Here is a 20,507-nt window from a genome sequence, read left to right on the forward strand (position 1 = left end):
AGGAAGCCTCTCTCTTTGGCTTGTAGGTAGCTGTTTTCTCCCTGGGTCTTTACATGGTCTACTTTCTGTGAGCATCTGTGTCTGAATCTCCTCTTCATATAAGGACACCAGTCATATTGGATTAGGGACCATCCACATGAACTCATTTTACCTTAATTACCTCTTTAGAGGCCCTACTTCCAAATACAGTCATTTTCTGATGTCCTGGTAGTTAGGGCTTCAGCGTATGAATTTGGGGGGACAAAATTCAGCCATGCCAAAGACTGAACTCCTGGTTTTATATTTAAACATTCACTATTACTGTAGATGCTGACTAGAGATGAGAATATTCCCACTGTTTTATTCACTAGGAACACAGATGTGACTCTTACTGCAGATGGTGTGAATGATTAGAAGGGCACAGTTGGATCCCCAAGTTAAGCCTCAAGAGATGGCATTGTCCAGGTTCCCACTCAGAGCCCAGGCTAGCCTTGCCATGAGCTCCCTAGGGTCCGCATGTCTTCTGGAAGGAGGTGGAGTCTCTTCACCAACCAGGAGACCTACGAACCGCTTGTTAATAACTGAACTCATCTCACCCCTTGACAAAACTACACTGTCTGTGGGATCCCCTGTAGGAGAGGACATCCTCTGCTCTACAGGGGTTGAGCAAGAGACACAGAGGCTTTCACCGATTAATGTTTATCTATCAGCACTTGTTTGATTTGCACCTCATCAAATCTCACCTATTATCTTACTTCATACGTACTTTCATATATATTTTGTTCTTACCTCCAAAATTTGGGAGGATGGACTGCTTTCTGCCAAAGGATCTGGTATTGCCAGATGCAGGAAGACTATAGAGACCATTAGGCCTCTGGCTCTTGGCCCTTTAACTCTGGATTTAAAAAAAAAATGTTTAACAAAATGAGTGACAGTATGATTCTCCTAAGCAGCATGGGTTCCCCCTGAGCAGCAGCTCCGAACCTCAGCACCACAGACAGCTTGGGCTGGATAATTCTTCATTGTGAGGACAGTCCTGTATGTTGGGGGAAGTTTGGCAGCATCGCTGGCCCCTGTGCACTGCATGCCTGTAGCTATACCCCACACCCCGAGCTGTGACAAGTGCAAATGTCTCCATACATTGCCTAATGCCCCTAATGGTTCTGGAGAAGAACCAGATTGTCCTGGGTGAGAAGCACAGTGCTAGTACGTCATAAAAATATTTTAGGTCTAACTTATCTATAACATATCTACTTTCAAAATAAATTATTATCTGTTCTGTCAATTTTGATTCAAAATCCGTGCACTTTGCCAATCCCCAGGATGGTTTGGATGTTGTATCCCACCGCTCTGAAGTCCACGTATATCTGAATGTAATATCTCTCTTCCTTTAGCCACTCCATAAAAATGCCTAATGCATGTGATGGCTTATGATAGGGAGATAATGACTATTAATTTATTTTCCCTCTTCATCTTTTCTTTCCTTCCCGTAGTAATTCCTCAGATTGCAACAAATTTTCCAGTTTAGTGGTAATTCTGTAATTCTTGACTCTTGGCGTTGAATTATTACATGTTCATAAATCCTGGGGATTGACTTTGACTTTTCCTCACCTTTTTATAAACCTTGGTAATGTCAAATTGCTTGAAAACCTGATTTCTTCTTTTTTTTTTTCCAGAGTCCTGCTCAGTATTAAGTGCAGGTTATAAGACAGTATGTTCAGTGTGATCCCACTTTTGCCTACATACTATGTACTACACATACACTAATATGCACGTGCAGAAAACACTCTGGACTGATAGATTCCAAAGTGTAATCTTTATCCTAAATGGGACTGTTAGTGATTCTTTGTTTCTTCTTTTTGCTCACTTATATTTTCTAATTTTTTGTATAATAAGTGTCTGTTGCCTATGTAATTTAAAAAGGAAATAGTACTTTAAAAATTCATTCTCAGGCTTCCTGTAAAATCATTGCAAGATTTGACAGTTGTCTACTGGTGGTGTCAATGGTAGCAAGAGTTTTCTTTGAAATGGCACTTATTTTTAGAAGACACCGGGACTACTACTGAGTCACTCATCATATTTTAGGGAAAAGGATGAAACAAGAAACCCCAAAAGAACAGGTGAAGATTTGCTAGGCAGATTTCTGTCTTGTACTGAAAGTTTTTTGGGTCAAGATATATGTATTTGCATGAGCTCAGATGGAATTTTCCTGAGCTAAGCGGCTGAATTTAGCAGTGAGCTAAGGCTTAGCAAGTCATCCAGTGGAGAATGGCTAGTGTATCCTGGGACTTAGGATACTGAAAAGATGTCCAGTAAGCACACTGTGTTCCTAGAGCATGCTGGGCTTGTCTGTGTCCAAGTGGCTCAACAATACCGAGCACTTCCCAGAGCACCACCCACTGCGGAGCTGGCTTCCAAGCAATTGCCTCTAGGGCCATAATGAATCACAAGGCATGGACAGGCTTATGCTCAATTAAAGCATGTCACTAATCAGAGTTATATCCTCGCTGGTTACTGTGTGTTTTTAGAAACCCAAGTTAGCTTTCCTCAGGGAAACACTATTATGCTGGAGTGAGCACATACCTCTCCCTTGTCATCCTGTGCACCAGGTGCTGCTCTGGGTGGCTGGCGGCTCAGGATGGCAGAGTTTGTGAGAATGGCGGGGAGGGAGGAGGTGAGTGGCTGCAGCTGTTTAACTCTGGGTGCACAGTTTGATCGACGGTGTGTTTAGCACCAGGCGTGGGAGGTAGATCAACCAGATTCTGAACTTAATTTCCATCACATATTTTGTGTCAACTTCTTGGATCCTCAGCTTCCTCACCTATAAAATGGGCACAAAGCAGTTGTCTTAGATTTGTTTGAGGATAAGTAGAATGCATGGAAGTTACCGCTTGGTAATAGAGCAGATGATCAATATTCCTTTCCCTCTAGTCAGTTTTCAGGTTTGTTGCTGGCAATTGGCATAGACCAGGGGTTTACAGGCTTTTTCTGTAGAGAGACAGATAGTAAATATTTTAGGTTTTGTGGGCCAGGAGGCAAAATTGAAGATACTATGTACATACTTACATAACAAAGAAAAAACAAATTTCTACCAATTAATCGATGAAATTCAAAATATAACAATATTAGGGTGAAGTTTTTGTAATATAGATCTACCAGTGAAAAGAAAGGGATTCTTTTTCTGGGGAGACATTTCACTTAATTGGGGTTCAAAATCAGTGTTCCCTATCATCAAATTGATAGCCAATGTGTATCTGTACAAACAGTGGGAATAACCATGGTTATTCTTAATTTGCAAGCTATTAAAAAAAAAACATCAAAAACCGGTAACAAGCTGAATTTCATCCATAGGCCTTAGGTTGCCAATCCCTGGTGTAGACCATTTATTAATAATGCCAGTCTCTGCTTGGGCTCTGACCCAGTCATTCATAATGGGGAGATAATTTGAAACCATAACCATAAACCATGAGAAGCCTACAATAAGGAAAGGAGGATGAAATGATTAATTCTTTAAGCAGGCTTTTGGAAGCTGGCAAGGTACTTAGTCTTTTTGATTAAATGGTTCTTTAAAGAATGTCTCCTTTTGTGGCTGAAATCTGGAAAACAGTAGGAGAAATGATCAGGCCACACAAACTGAGGACCCACACAGAGAGATCAAGCAGAGAAAGCTCATGGAAACAGTTACTCAAACAGGTTCTTTTTGCTTTCCATCCAATAAGAAATGGACATGCCTGCTTTTAGGGAGAGTGTAGCTAAAGGAGGGATTAAAATTTGGCCCATCAAGTACCAGAGGGTCCTTTGTTGCTACTCTTCCACTGACCTCGGCCAGTTAATGCTCAGATGTGAGTCCACAGCAGATAGAGACGGATAAACAGACAGTGCCTTACAGGCCTGGCCGTGTGGGGTTTGCAACAGTGGGTCCTGCTCCACCTACAGGGGGTGAGGGGTGAAGAGCTTCCGTAGCCTAAACGAGATGCCTGAATTAATGTGTCGTGTATGTTGATGAGTGTGCATTGACATAAAATCAAGTAAATACATTACTAAGGATTAAACGATTCTAAAGCAAAAAATAATTCAATATTCCATCCAGAATCCTGACATCCGCAATGAGAAAGCATGGCAGGAGGGTCGCACTATGGCTGCTGCTGCTCTGGACCTCACAGCAGTACCTGGGTGGCTGTGACAGAAGTCTCGGCAAACCACAAAGTTGTAGAGGGGTTCCTGAGCTCAGGGCTTTGATAAAGCTGCTGTGGCATCTCAGCAGATTTTACAGAGAAGCACAAATGATTAATTCTCAAGTAGGAAGAGGAAATCTAGCTTTTTGATGTATGTGTTTTTAAAATCCCAGATTTGTATTTTTAGAATGCTGATCATTTGGCAAGAGGTTCACTTGAGGAGAGCAATGGGAAGCGACCCGAGTACCCAAACAAGCATCCCGATTTTACCAGATTCAGATTTACGTAGTCAAATTATCCACAGACGTTCTGATGGAAATACGTACAGAAGAATGTTCTGGGGCATATTCTTCACACAAAAGGAACACATTTACTGAAAAGCTAATATACAGTGGAAATTATTCAGAGAAATAGAAGTGATCAAAGTGGGCATTAAGGTGAAGCAACATGGCAAAACACCTCTGGTAACTGAATTGCCAACACCAAGTATATGTGTTTCTGAATATGTGAGACATAGATGTGGAAGGGGGGCGAAACACATAGAGCCACAAGGGTCCAAGTAGGATAAAGAAGATCTGTTTGAGATATATATATCATGGAGTATTACTCAGCCATCAAAAGGAATGAAATCTTGCCATTTGCAACAACATGAATGGAACTAGAGGGTATTAAGCTAAGAGAAATAAGTCAGTCAGAGAAAGACAGATGCCATATGATTTCACTCATATGTGGAATTTAAGAAACAAAACTGATGAACATAAGGGAAGGGAAGGAAAAATAAAATAAGACGAAATCAGAGAAGGAGACAAACCATAAGAGACTCTTAACTCTAGGAAGCAAACTGAGGGTTGCTGGAGGGAAGAGGGTGAGGAGATGGGATAATTGGGTGATGGGCATTAAGGAGGGCACTCGATGTAATGAGCACTGGGTGTTATATGCAAGTGAATGAATAACTAAATTCTATCCCTTAAAACTAATAATATACTATATGTTAACTAAATTGAATTTATAAAAAATTTTAAAGAATAGAAAAAAAAAAGAAAGGATCCAAGTAGGAAAGCTAGCTGTTTACTATTTGTGTGAGAGAAAAGCACATAATTTGAAATTCACTGAAAGCATGTGAGTATTACCAGAGACTGCCATGCTGGTGGTGATGAAGCTTTTTAGGGCAAGAATTTTTAAAATTTAAGGTGGGAATGCAAGTTAGTACAGCCACTTTGGAAAACAGTGTGGAGGTCCCTTAAAAAGTTAAAAATTGAGCTACCCTATGACCCAGCCATTGCAATACTGGGTGTTTACCCCAAACATACAGACGTAGTGAAGAGAAGGGCCATATGCACCCCAATGTTCATAGCAGCATTGTCCACAATAGCTAAATTGTGGAAGGAGCCGAGATGCCCTTCAACAGATGACTGGATTAAGAAGATGTGGTCCATATATACAATGGAATATTACTCAGCCATCAAAAAGAATGATTACCCAACATTTGCTGCAACATGGACAGGACAGGAGGAGATTATGCTAAGTGAAATAAGTCAAGCAGAGAAAGACAATTATCATATAGTTTCACACATTTATGGAACATAAGAAGTAGGAAGATCAGTAGGAGAAGAAAGGAAAGAAGAAAGGGGGGGTAAGCAGAAGGGGAAATGAACCAGGAGAGACTATGGACTCCAGGAAACAAACTGAGGGCTTCAGAGGGGAGGGGGTGGGGGAATGGGTGATGGGTATTAAGGAGGGCACGTATTGCCTGGTGCACTGGGTGTTATACGCAAGTAATAAATCATGGAACTTCTTCTTGGAAAAATAGCAGTTTTTGAGGCAGAAATATTTTAAAATGTGTTGTTTTAGCTGAGTAGTAATTTTCAGCCAGAGAGGATTTAGCGAATGAGCTTTAGAACATTTCTTCTCTGAGCTGATGCACGTACATCTTTTCTCCATGTGTGTATGTATCAAGAGAACATAGAACAAATGCATTTTCTCTTGGTTTATCGAAGAAATTGGTGTAAACTACACAATCTTCTTAAGGATAAATGTCAAAAAGAAAAACTGAAGTATAACTTCCAAGCAAAATTTATTAGGTGTCTATTCAAGAAAAACACAATGACCTTCGCTTGTAAGAATTCAAAGTCAATTACCTGAAAGCCAGGTATGAATATTTTTTTCTTTTAAAATCAGATACAGAGAGTAGAAACAGTAATTTTTCTTAAATATGACAGGCAACAGATATTGAAATCTTTTCTCATAAATGGCATCAAAGATAATTATTCATTTATCGGCAAAGCTGCATGCAGTTGACTTAATTTCAAATCCAAAGCCTTTAAGATATAAAGCTGGTTGTGAACTTGACAGTTACCAAGGTAGGCTACTCAAAGATGTTTCTTCACCTTCTACTAATGAAACTCCTCTGTAATCAGTACATTTCAGTTTGGCTGCTAAGATCTTTTAAGTCCATAAACTTTTGCATAAATGCTATCTTACAGAATTTCACAATCAAGACGTGCTTGTGATCTGTGGGATATGTAAAGGATAACCTGTTGGAAAGTGTTTTAGCTTAGTTTAAAGTGAAAGATAAAGACCAAATTAGGAAATTCCCATTTTTCTTGACAACTAGTCTGTACAAAAAAAAGAGCAAACATATGTACAAAATTCTAGAGTCTACGTACATTGTGAAAAGATCAGTCACTGTCCACAGAAGAAATGCCATAAAAAGTTTTATCTATAAGGTGCTTAAGATCCAAATATGAATAGTTCTTATGCAAAGTCATAAGAAATACAAAGCTAGTTCTCAAGGTCTGTGTAATTCAGGCACTGTGAGCCACATTAAATCTTTCAGGTCCCAAAGCCATTTTGTAAATTTCTACTTCAGGGCAGAAAATATAACCTGAATGATTTAACATTGCTTCTAAAAAGTGCCTCATGGATTCCGAGGAAATATTTTACACACACCAGGAAAAGCAGGCTCAACATATTCCTGTCCTCAAATGTTGCCAGGATTCTGAGTTCCATAGAAGAAAAATAACTATCGTAGTAAAAATAATTGTATTGATCATAATCCTTGCTAAAACCAGCCTTAATACTTGTGATGCTTCTGAAGTACTCTATTTCTATAAAATAACGTGTGGGATTCCTTTACATTTCCATAAAATGTACAACATACCATATGGATTGTCTGATCTCGTACAATCTCAAATGTGTATGTGTGCACACAGTGAAAGCTTACCTATGAATATTGCTTACAGATACTTTCAAGAGTCTACATTAGAACAATTCTTTGCACCTCTCACTAACACTGCTTTTATTAAAATTTTACCAGATAAATAAAACACTAAGAGCTCATTGTTCATGATGCTGATTATTACATTTTAATATAAAATAGCAATGCAACTTTACAACACAATAGGCTTTTGTTTTTTGTTGTTTTTGTTTTTTTTTTTTTTGTAGTCTAGCTAAACCTGGTATAGTCTCATGATTATTACCAAAGGCTCTTATTCACTTACTGTTTGCACTTCTAAAAAGTACAGAAAAAAAACTGCAGGAAAAGAGTCCTATTTGAAAACTCACATTCAATCAACAAAATCACACTCATCCGAATTAACTTCCCTACGCTTGCTTTAGATTTTGTAATCACTGTGCGTGTTACAATATATAAGTGCAGGCAAACAACAGCCGAAGTATACAGTTTTCATGTCGTGTAAACCAGGACACTAGGCAAACTCGTGAAAGGAAAATATACTGCCAAGCTAAGAATGTGAAAATGCAAACCACAGCATTAAGGAATAAACAATCTCTGGTTGCCTGAGGGGAGAATGTCTTTCAAAGTGGACTAGAGAGGTTCTTGAGATATTTCTTTCTTTTTTTTTTTTGCTTCAAATACTTCACCCTTTCTAACTATAATGATTTTCTTTCTGATCTCGCATAGCGACTTTCAAAGTTAAGAGCAGAAATCAGGAATATGCACGTTCACGCAGAAGCAAGTGTCCAGCCTCCCCAGGGCTCAGCAGGGGCAGTCCCTTTGCTGGTGGTTTGGTGGCAGGGAGAGATGGTGGTGGTGGTGGGGTGACTTCTACTGGAGACTGGAAGGCAGGACAGTGGGAGGCCTGAGGGGCTCTTTTGGGCAAGGTTATGCAGACGTGGTGCTGAAATGCGGCATAAAAAGGAGGGAGAGTGATTCACAGCCTCTTGACATAGTTTCCGGGAAAAGTACCAAAGAATTTGGTTCTTCTTGAGGTTCCTGAAAATAGAAGCAAGAAATGAAATGAACAACAATGAAATATCAGGTTATATATGTGGGCTTGAAAACCTCACTTACAAGCCTTCACGAAGAAAGCAAGCCTTGGGGCCTTTGGACAAGAAAGAAAACTCGCTGTGAGCCCACGGGAAGAAGTGAGCAGTTTTATCTGTACTGCCCGATGCCTTCACTGCGTCTCCAGCTTAAGTGTTGCACTCCCACACACAACCAGGCTACGCAGAGAAGCTCAGCCTCTCAGCCGGAAGGGACAGACCATCCTGCTGAGGACGTGGGTTTTTAATGTAATGATATTAAGTGGGACAGTGCCCCATCGCCAAGGCTGCTAGGCAAGAGCGAGGAGTGGAAAAGCTCTCGGGAAGTGAGGTTCTCAAGTACAATCTAAATGAGGTGGAGGCTGGCAGTGACAGGATGGATTAGAAGAACCCAACAGTAAGCTTCGGTGAGCAAGGGGTCTGTCACCCCTCTTCTACAGGGACTAACGTTAACGCATTATCTGGGACACCATCACGGTCCTGTCTTATTACGTCACAGGCGATCCCGCTCACCGCTACCTCATTCATTTACAAATAGCGCTGCCAGAATCCTTGATAAAATATAAAAATTTATAAAGTCACTAGAGGAGGAAAGAGGCCCAAGAACTATTTGTGGCCAGGGGTTCATCCTCAGGTGTGATTTTTACTATGAGGAGTGAAACCAAATGCACAAGTGGCTCCAATCACGATGGCTTTTGGTTTCAGATGACATAATTCCTTTGAAACTCTTAATAAAGGTTGGTGCACTGAATTCTTCCTTTAGAAGCTCAAATAGAGTGAAGAGGGGCTCTACAGTTTCATTTCTCATTTATGTTCTGGAACTTATTATCTTGGTTTGATTGATTTTCTTTTTCCCTGTGTAGGTTAGCCATTTACTTTCCTTCTAAATGGGGGAGCTGCATATGAACAGAAGCAGGGGCTTGTGGCTGCAAATATGACCTCTGTTCTTTTATTATTTTCCCCACTGATGGCCTGTCTATAGAAAGCCCTCAGACCTTCCTCTTGTCTCCTCTATCTTCCTGTGCCTTTATTTCTTTGTTACCTCTTTCCTGTGTGTCCTGTTGTATGATCTTGTCTACAAATGTTTTCCCAGAAGAGCTCTAGTCTTCTTTTTTTTTTGAGATTTATTTATTTTTAGGCAAATAGGGAGAGAGATCGAGCATGCATGAATGGGGGAGGGGCAGAGGGAAAGGGAGAAAGAAAATCTCAAGCAGACTCCCACTGAGCAGGGAGCCGGAGATAGGTCTCCATCTCATGACCCTGAGATCATGACCTGAGCCTAAATCAAGTCAGCCCCTCAACCAACTGAGCCACCCAAATGCCCCTAATTCTTCTTTTAAGGTGGTAAGAATGGGGTTTGTCTTTAAAGTGGTAAGAATGAAACTTCTCTCTACTTATACCAAGAATTAAAATGAAGGTGAATCATTGAACTTTCAGGGTATTTAACATCAGACCTAATAAAGTAGATGATTTGCTGACTTCATCTTGCTTTCTCCAGTGAGACCCTCACTGCTGATACCTAACACAGCCCACTGAACAGTGTTAATATTTCTCATCTAGGAAACACTGTTGTTAGAGTTCTTAGATCCCAGTCTTTTCTGGTTGGTGCTATTCAAAGAAATTTTCTTCTCTCAGTTGAATTGTAAATAAAACTAGCAGAAAATCACATATACCTGAAACAAGAAATAGTAAACCATATTAAAAATGCAATGCAGGGGCACCTGGGTGGCTCAGTCGGTGAAACATCTGACTCTTGATCTCAGCTCAGGTCTTGATCTCAGGGTTGTGAGTTCAAGTCCTGTGTTGGGCTCCACGCTGGGTATGGAGCCTACTTTAAAAAAATGCAGTGCATTGGTGCCTTGGGATTACATAATGCATATGTAATACATGAAAGATCAGAGGCATCATGAAATCAAAGAAAGCTTGACTATCACAAATGAGCAAACACAAGCAAATTATAAAATGGCCAAAGGCATCTGAAAGGAAGTGTCCACATACCCACAAACCATCCATCGTCACACTTCTCCATCACATCAATGACATCACTTTCTCTGAGCTCCAGCTCATCTTCATTCCTAGGAGTATAGTTATACAGAGCCTGAAATCTTAAACAGGACAAATGGATGTGTTTAAAGACAAATCTTTACACCTTTGTGAAACTATAGAGGACTGTACATAGTCATTTTACTTTTAACATTTCTGTCCTTATTAACATGTGAAATTAGATAGTGTAAGTCTTTGGTAAGCATGTAAAGTGAACAGAAATATTTGGACTTTCATGGGGTTTAGACCACTCTGATAGCATTTCAAATGTATAAGGAGGAATATTTGTGGAAGGTTGTAATATCCACAAGTTGGATTAAAACATTTTGACATTTATAAATCAGACCTGTATTCTAATATTCTAGTCAAAGATATCATGAGGACTTTAAATAATAGTTCATAATATAGAAGAAGTGATGTGTATATTATTCAGTGATGTAACAACAAGAAGGAATTATTGTTTTAGTTGGTCGTAATCAAAAGCAAATAATTGCAACTTCCAAGTTGAATTTTCAAGGTTCTAAATAGAGATGTAAAACTATCTCAGACATATGGAGACAGCTATACGGAGATTGCTGTAAAAGAAAAGGTGATTTTTTTTTTCACCAACAGGAATTCCTTAAAGCAGTTTAGTTTCATAGTTTGAGCCAGTGTTTTGTGAGGATTTAGAATTTGAAAATCTGGTGTAATTCACCTACAAAGTCAAGCAGATGATTTCTATGCTCAGTGATCACTGAATCAATATCAAACAGTAGATTATGGATATACGTTTCTTTTTAAAATGGGTCCTGGAGAAATTGTGCTTGATGTTAAACTCTCCCTTGAAATAATTTTATATCAAAAAGAATTACAGATAGAATGCTACCACTTTCCTTTCTCTGCCTGAATTCATTGAGAGTCTTTATTTTGGTGACATTGATCAGTAAAATTGAATTTGTGGTAATATAATAGTATGTATTTTAATTCATATGAATGTGGCCTGGCATTTTGGAAAGTGAAGACAAAAATTCTAGCAGCTGTGCAGCTCAGGAAGCATATGATATGCAGTTAACGTGAAAACTTCATATTACTACTGAAATATTACCAGTATTATGAGGGGGATTTAAAAAAAATCAGTGAATTTGTTTTTGCTGTTTCTTCTAGCAGTTATGTAATTCTGCCAATATAAGATAATAACAACTACATTTCAGGGCACTCTGGATTTTTTAAAGTCAACTTTAGAAAGTAGATAATGTTGAATACTGCTGGGACAAGAATGATTTATTTCTAATTACTTTAGTCAGAAAAATCACATATTGGTGGAACAAAACTTTCTTATCATTTGAACTCAAACATGTCATAAATCAGGGACGTGGCTCCATTGGCTTCCCTCTCTGTCAATTAACTTTTTCAGATTGGGGGACCCAGATAAAGTTGGCCTCTGGAGGTGGTGGTAGTTGTCTGGGAGAGAGCTGGTAAGAGGTGGTGCCTAACACCATCTCCTGGAATATCTTATCTACCCTTGAAATCACAACATGAGAGATTCCCTTCCCTATTAATATTTTGTCCTCCTAGAAAATCTTTTCTGCCCCGTGTACTCTTTTGAAATTGGGCATCTGATGTCTTCTGTTGAGAAAGGATTCTGATTGTGGAGAACGACAGAGAAAGGTAGCCAGATTCCCAGAGCAGTGGTAGCAAAGAAAAAAAAAAAGACAAGAAGACAAGAAGGGGTTGAATACCAACACATGTTTGCCAGGGCTGGAGTAGACAGATTATTTTGTTGTTTGCTTTAAGGATTTGGTTTTGAGGCTGCTTAGGTGAAGGGATGGTATCTTTTGTATATCCATATGGGGAAAGTTGATTTCAACCTGGTCCCTTTTCCAATGTCACATCTAAGGGAGACAGTCATTCTGGGGCTGCTAATATACATTGAAGCTCTCATGTTGGGAAATACAGATTCTCTGATTGAGCTTTACAGCCTTTGGCCTTCCCTCCCTCAGGCCCTTGTCCAGCCTCGTATGGAGAAAGGCCTATTTAAGGCCACCAAACCCCAGATGCTTGAGGAATCTCAAGGTCCCAAGAGCTAAGAAAAAAAAAATTGGCACAAACTCCTACACTTTAGTATGACAAAAGCCAGTGTGCTTGTCAAAATTTACTTACCATTTGGATTTAATTAGGCCACAAAAAAAAGGCAGGGGGGGGGAGTTTCATGGAAACATAAACAAACCTTCTGGAAACCCCCCTGCCCCTGCTGGCTTTCAAAATCAGTGTTGCACGACAGGAAATGCAGTCGAATTACAATTAAAATGCTGTTTTGAAAGATGTGTTGGTGAGATGAATGATGGTGGTGGAATCAGGACGCTTCAAAAGAAATTTGTCTTTTAAATAAGAAGTGCTCAGCCAAGCTTGGAGCTCTCTCTATAAACTTGCAACTTTTCCTATAACATATTTTATCGTAATTCTGAATTGCGGCAACATTATAACATGATGTTCCTATCTGCACTCCAATCTAGTTTTTAAATGAAAGATTTAGTGACACCCCATAATCTGACTCATTGGGGTCATAATCAGATAGAAATTTAGTATAGAATGTTTTCTAATGTCCATAGCAGGGCCTTGAATATGTGCCTTTTCCTACCTGTGAGCTCTGTGGTTTCATAAATACGCAAATGACCACACGTGGAGGTATTAACTTTATAGGACATAAAACAGTATAACATAACATACCTATGAATTCATAAACTCCTTAGAAACTCCTTACTATAATGTGTTGGTAATGCAATGGACCTGAACAGGTCTGGAATTTATTTATTTATTTATTTTTTTTTTTGATGTTTTCCTATCATCTGCTTGAATAAGGAAATAAACCAAAACTTTAGAATTACAAGTCTTATTTGATTTTTTATCCCCCAATTAAATGAAACTTTAAGTGACTCTTATTTCCAACCCGTTCTTTTCATATACTTTTCTTTCCCTAACGAGAAAGCCTTTCTGGCTGTACTTGGTAAGAGGTGAGAACTGGTTTCTGAAGAGTGTGATTTTAGCTCACTGCTAGGTCTCTGAGAAGTGAGGAGGGAGTCAGTGGCCAGGAAGGCACCAGGCCGCATAGAAGGCCCTGCTGACTTGTCCCCCCCGCCCCGCCCCAACCCGCCCCGTGAGCAGAGCGTTGACAGTGGGCCAGAGGAGGCTCTGCTGGTGCTCAGGTCTGCCTGACAAGGTTTAGTTCCCTCCCTGCTCCTTCCCAGGGGTCTAGCTCCTGACTTACAGACTAAGCAGTGGCCAGTAGGAAGTAGATACCTCTGAACATCTGTCATGGGCAAAACAGAGCAGGAAAAGACACATACACACAAAGAGAGTCTTACAGACAATGTGCGACACCTTCAATTTAAATTCACTTATAGGTCAGAAAGGAGAGGGAATTTGAAAGCGTGACAAGGCATTTAACTGAATGACAGTGAATGTCTTAATACACTGCCATTTCCAAAGACCTTTGTCAGAATGTAATTCTGGAATTATGTTACTAACTCATCGCTTCTGGTCTACTTTGACATTCTTCTGGTCTTCAAATATGTGTACAAACAATTTCAGGACATTTCTGTGTCTTTCAAGCCGNTTCAAATATGTGTACAAACAATTTCAGGACATTTCTGTGTCTTTCAAGCCGTGGTTACTAGAATTTGCATGGTGAGTAGAACAGAGAGGAAGGCAGATTCATAAACCTTGGGCATCACTGGAGCATTGGAAAGTTTCTCTGGTGTGTAAATCAGTCTTCTATGCAAAATCATGGGTTTCTTTTTAAAATGAACTCTGTTCTCTGTTATAAAAGATGGAGACCATTGTAATTTCTCTTCATAGAAGAGCCTCATGTTAGTTATTTTGTTCGCTCTCACTTGCAAAATTGTATGGGCCTCTGTTTTGGTACATCTATTGTCTATTTTGTGGGTCAAGGTTAGTCTTGAACTTAGAAGATAAGAAGAATACTTACGGTTCCCCCCCACCTTGAATGTTTTCATGAGTAAACACAGGACGCTGTGGCTGAAATGAAATGATTTTCAATGTAATCAGTGTTTAAACTGGTACTAAGTAAAAGATAATTTGGATAATGGCATGGTACTTTTCTTGACATTTAATATTTCCTGTTGTAAAAAACCAAGAGGAAGGAAAAAAAAAACAAATAAAGGGATTCTGCAGGATTAATAATTCAAATATTTTGAAGGATGCTTTATATTAAATCAAAATAACCAAGGTTCAAATGTTTTGAATATATCTACAGTCTAGTCTGCTTAAGCATTAAGGAAAAGTCAGGGTTTAGTCCCATTGATTTTTCAAAGGCCAGGAATATGGCAAGAACGTAGACACCAAACCACTAGAATGGGAAGTCTGGACACCTTCATACAATCTTATTCTTCAGTGTTTTCTCAAACAAGCAGAAAATAGGCCACATTTAGTCTAACAGCAAAGTATCCACATTCATTCTACTTTCCCTTCACAGACAACATTTTCACATACAGTACGGATGAAAATATAGATAGGCAGACATCCCATGCTACATTGGAATTAACACTCTCTGTTCTCAATGTGGAGAAAACACATGCATTTTTAAACAGAGAACTTTAAATAGAATGTAACAAACAATATCCAGGTAACATGTAACATTTTACCTTAGAAGAGAAATATTGGTAGAAATTCCCAGTGCACTGAACTCTCAAAAGAGTTTCCTTTCTTTTTAAACTAAGCATCAAGACCAGTATCTGTAATAGATACTTATAATATTGGAAATGACAAACCTTAGCATCCCATATATCCACATAAATATTGCAAAGAATGAAAGTTAACATGTTTGTTGAATATGTAAACTTGACATCGTTTATACTGACTACCTAAATGCTACTATTTCAGGAAAAGAAAAACATTACAATTCATTCACAACACATTTCAAAAACACCCTCTTCTTCTTGATGGCTACTGAATTAGTTAGTAGGTCCATGTGTTAGACATCAGGGCCAATTCCTGGGTCCCAGAGTTATGAATGGATTACTGACAGCCTGGGAATTTTCCTCTGCAAATAGTCCATAGAAAAACCCCTGGTCCAAGAATGGATGCGGAAATCTGGGGTTCCTTTCAGTCTGAGTCTATAATCTGCTCTCCTTCCTAAATTCTTTATTCACTCCCTTCCCATCCACCTGTGTATCTACCATAAGACTAAGTACTTACATTACTAAAACTTGAAGCGTTCAATCTATTAATTGGACCTTTACTCACACTATTCTTAAAAATTTCACTCAACAGTCTGTGCATGGAATATATAAACTTAAGACTAAAGAGTGGATAAAAATTGTTGGGACACATGCATGACTTTAGAGTACAATACTTCTTTAAGTCAATATAAATTTACTAACAATGTATCTATTATTAAAATGGTAAGATATACTATTTTAAGATTTATGAAGACTAAACCATTTTCTAGTCATTTAACTCAATATAAACATGTTTAATGATTCTATAACTATTTTATATAAATAATAAATAGACAAATAAAATAAACAAATATATGTAAAATAAACACAAGTCATCCATAAGCCTGTAGCTATTAAATTTCTTCAAATTCTCATCCAATCATGTGTATATAACTTTTATACAGGAATAAGGTATGTGTATATCGACTGCTATTAATATTTTATAATAATTTTCCAGTCTTCTTTTCTCAGTCTTCTTTTGCATTTTAAATCACTGCAGAATAATATTTCCTCACATATGTGTAGATATATTTTTTAGTTTTCTTAACCATTCCTCTTTTTTGCTTTTGAAGTGAAGGTTGGTCTAGCCTTTTTTTCACTATCATGAGCAACAATGCTATAAACATCTTTACATAAAGAGTTATTTCCTTGCTTTGGACCATTCTTTAGAACCCATTTCCAGGAGTAAAATTTCTGGTCAAAGATCATACATTCAAGCCATGTGATATTGAAAATGCTCGTATTAGTCACTCAAAAAATATAAAAATGTAATTAAGAAAAAGGAAAATGCTGTATTTCAGAGTACCAGGACAGCTGCTTTTGTCTCACAGAAACATCATAGCACCATTTATAGTGCATAGCGAAGTTATAAATAAGAAAATATTATCTGATTACCTGTTCTTACCTTCAGAGAAAAATGTTTTGTAAGATGTATCTCGCTATGCTCTTTCTACTTGTTTAAATCGTTCTAATATTTTTAAGTTGAGTCAAAGTTTGACGTTTCCATCATGGCACCCAGGGCTTGGTACAACTGGTTGGTCTAATTTCTTTGCTCTCTTATGTGAAAACGTAAATACGACTTTAAAAATCAGATTGTTCCTTGATACAAAACAGTGTCCTCTGAAAGTCCATATAGAACCCTTTCGTTGTCATCATTACAATTCGACTACTTTGATTCCTTCAATTTGACTCACATCCTAAGTAATTTAAGTGAATCACCCCTTTGACAATTATGAACACTGGGCTGTTGCCAGAAGTATGTGGCTCCATTAACGCCACAGGTGTCTATGTCTCAAGGAGTCGTGTTCCTGGGTGTGCCAGCCACCAATATCCTTGTTTTTACCAATCCTTCCCAAGATCTTTTCTTTTCCTTTATAGCCTTTAAGAGAACCCCCCACCCCTTCTCTGACTTACCAGGTCTCTATACTGTTCACATACTCAGGCCAAGATTTACTATAGCCTTTATTAGCACTACTATCATGGTGACTTTTAGAACTCTTCTAAGATTACCTTAACAGGAGTCATCTCCATGTGAATCTGGATGGTTAGGAACCACTTTTGAGGAAAGATGACTGGTTACAGTATTTGAATTAATTTATTTTCAACGTATTTGGTCAATAAGTGAGTAAGTAGCATTCATAGCTATTCGTGAGGGCACATTTGTGTCTTTCAGGTGCTGGCATTGACAATGTAACTTTGGATATGCACCTCAGCTTCATTATTTCTAAAAGCAAGGAGTTGGACAAGATGATGATTAGAATCTTGTCCCCCTCAGGGAATCCATGGCGGAATCCACATTTCCACAAATACATTTCTTCTGTTATGTATGGGTACCATCATCAACCACACTATATCCTCACTTGTCAGCGTGCTGAGACAGCTCCCACTGATGGGTTAATTCTCAAGTGTCCTGGTCATGTAAAAACAATCCTAGTAACCATTCAGCTTCATTTTTTCAGATCAGGAAACCCAAACTCAAAAGATCATTTCTTAATATCACAAATAAGTAAAGAGAAGAAACAATTATAATTTTGACTGGCACTCTTTCTTGAATTACTCTGATGGAATAAAGTGGCCTAAGTTGGTTAAAATCAGCACCTTCATTTTGTTCTTTAGGCAAGTGTTTATGTTCTGTATGGACACTCGAGGAAATCATCTTAGGAGACTATCTTTTGCCTCTCCCCCTCCGGTTTAGAACTCCAAGGGCGCAAACCTTGAGGACAAGATCTGTACGGTATCTGCACTCTATTGCCCCCAAGTGGTGATGAGGGGCAGCAGCATGCTGATATGCCTTTGACCGGCTCTCCCGACGTTCCTTTACCCAACATTCATTTTGAAAGGTTATTTTAAAGACCACGAGTGTGGTGGAATAGATATCCATATGTTTTTCTGACTATGTACTTCCCTTCCCACATTTTAAATTTTTGAGCAAGGATCACTTTTTAGCCACCAGTGTTTTTGGTCTGTGCTTACTTCTATTTTAACTCTGCTCGTTACTCATAACTTCTTAGCAGTTTTGGGATCAATATAGCATATACATTTGTGACATTCAGAGAGTCTTACATGTGTCTGAAGAGTACAATAAAAATTAGAAAACCCACTGAAGCACCATGCTGTTTTCATGGAATCCGAAATGCTTAACTTTTTTCCCTTGGCAATGTAGCAACCTTTCCCCCCCTCTTTTTTAGTGTAGCTATTTTTTAAGGTTATCAAAAGTGGATACAAATGAGACAAGTTTAAATGCCAATATTCAAAACCAGAACCAGCCCACTGCTCATCAGGGAACTGGTCTGAAATATCCTAGACTCTCTGACTTCAGTAAAACATATACTTCCCCAGCTCAGATGGGGAGATGCGGTCAGTCCAGAACCCACCTGTCTGTCTGTACTTCTGCAGCGGCACCTCTAGGATTAGCTGTATCTAGGATTCCATGTTTCTTAAGTAAGAATTGACTGTTACTTTAGATACTAATGTGGAAGAATATTTGAAAGAGTTACAAGCACTTCTAGAATTCTTCAATTTTTTTTCCAGAAAATGTTAGTTGTAGTTCGATAATTCAATAAAATTCTCCTAATAACAATCCCATGTTTATGTTTATAGACTCATTTTCCTTCTTAAATTATGATACACAACTTTGCATGAATCTAAAGAATATAGAATATTTTTGTTCCCTACAAACACATATAACTTATAAGTACATACTGTAAAAATCTGGCAAAGAAAAAACCTTGAGGTGACCTAAAACATAGCATCTCACTGACCCATGGGAAATTTATGGCTGGGCCATATTAATTGTGGAAGAATCTTCCTTTTTGTTTTGGTTCTGGAAGGCCCTTCTATGAGTGAGTCTAAGAATCTCTTCAAATCAACATTCCTCTTTCTCTATGGCAACCCAAATCTCTGCCTCAGAAACAAAGCTAGGTCTCATTATGCAAGCAAAAAGCACAAAAATGGCATAAACACAGAGATAGCTATTTTTTGAAAGTGGAAAAGGAAATCCTCTTTGCAGTCAATCGGGCCCTTAACAATTTGCAAACCATAGTCATGTAACAGACCAGGTGAGGTTAAAACCAAGGGTTTATCAAATAGAAATGGTGAAAAGACTGACTTTTGCAGAGACAGAAATCCCCAAATGCCTTGGCTGCCTTCCTCAGAACTGATAGTACCATTTAGAATCCATTCATCTGAAAGTGCTTTCGATGTTACGGAACTACGGAGTTACAGGGAAAAGTAATTTCGCCTTTAAATTCAATCAGAGCTGTCAAAAGACTGACAGTAGCTACAATCCAGAGTACTGAAATAGCCTCGAATCTCTAGTTGAGGCTTAAAAAGGATTGTGGAGCGAATGTAGCTCATATCACCGGAGCAACAAGATATTTTGCAACAAGGATCATGGATTTAAGAAAAAAAATTGAAATAAGCTGAATGCCCTAGAAGCAGACATTACTGGAAGCCTGAGAGTTCGGCATATGATTAGCAACAGCTTTATTCTTGGCACTAAAAACGGTGACTGGAAGGAAAGCAGAGATTTACAGAGAACATGGAAGCATGAGACGGATGGAGAAGACAACATACACTACAGCCGTATTTGTCGAATGAGAATTTGGTCGTGTCTTTTTGGAGTTTGGAAAGCTTACACATACAGACGTAAAAGGGAAACACGTTGTCCAAAGACAGGAGAGGATTTTCAAGTTGATCTGATTTCACAGCTCATCATCGGGGGTCCCTTCCTCTCAGGGGGACCTCTAGCTCCACGTTAGGGGCAAAGCACAGCAATGATGACTAAGGAAGAGCCAGCCTACTGAGGACGGGTGGTCAGGGTGCCTGGCGCAAGGCGGGGCGTTCTGACCCTACCCTGTGGGAACTGCTGAGCCCTCTGACAGGCGAGCTGCAGGGTCTCCTAGACATCACTGGGCTACGCGGAGGCTTACCCAAGACAAATATCTCGCTTTTTAAGTCAGCCTGGAAAAGCCATAAGAAGTTAGTTAGTTCTTGTCTTCACTCTATGGCCGCAGGAGGAGCTTTCTTGTTTTGTTTTTTTCATGCACACACAGCATGCCAAACTCTTGAATAGTAGCAGGGCAGGGAGGGTTTACCAGTTAGCCTGCAGACAGCTCTTCCGGCTGCCTGCAATTTTCACACCACAGGCGGCGAGGGCTGCTTTCAGGTGGAACTTGATAGGCAGAGCAGAGAGAGACTTACGGAGAGAAGCTGGCATCAAGAAGATGTTTGCGTGTAATGTCCATGGCTAAGAATGCATACAAGAATGTGCGTGTTTTTAATAGAATGTTTAACAATGGGGTTCAAGACA

The 20,507-nt window shown here is 39.0% G+C and overlaps 1 protein-coding gene across 9 annotated transcripts in view; it reads right to left on the reverse strand.

The window, feature by feature from the left end:
• Positions 1 to 6,215: 6,215 nt before the first annotated feature.
• Positions 6,216 to 20,507, reverse strand: part of SORBS2 (sorbin and SH3 domain containing 2) — a 337,321-nt gene continuing 323,029 nt past the window's right edge. For 8 of the 9 annotated variants that reach the window (XM_034647577.1, XM_034647579.1, XM_019803972.2 and 5 more), the window contains 3 exons: positions 14,446 to 14,495; positions 10,437 to 10,543; positions 6,216 to 8,388 (listed from right to left, as the gene is read on the reverse strand). In XM_034647577.1, the coding sequence (XP_034503468.1) occupies positions 8,327 to 8,388; positions 10,437 to 10,543; positions 14,446 to 14,495 (219 nt within the window). In that variant the 3' untranslated portion in view covers positions 6,216 to 8,326. The remainder of the gene's footprint in view (positions 8,389 to 10,436; positions 10,544 to 14,445; positions 14,496 to 20,507) is intronic. The other variant, XM_034647578.1, reaches the window with a different exon arrangement.

Source organism: Ailuropoda melanoleuca, chromosome 18 (assembly GCF_002007445.2).
Source record: "Ailuropoda melanoleuca isolate Jingjing chromosome 18, ASM200744v2, whole genome shotgun sequence".
Classification (NCBI taxonomy): domain Eukaryota; kingdom Metazoa; phylum Chordata; class Mammalia; order Carnivora; family Ursidae; genus Ailuropoda; species Ailuropoda melanoleuca.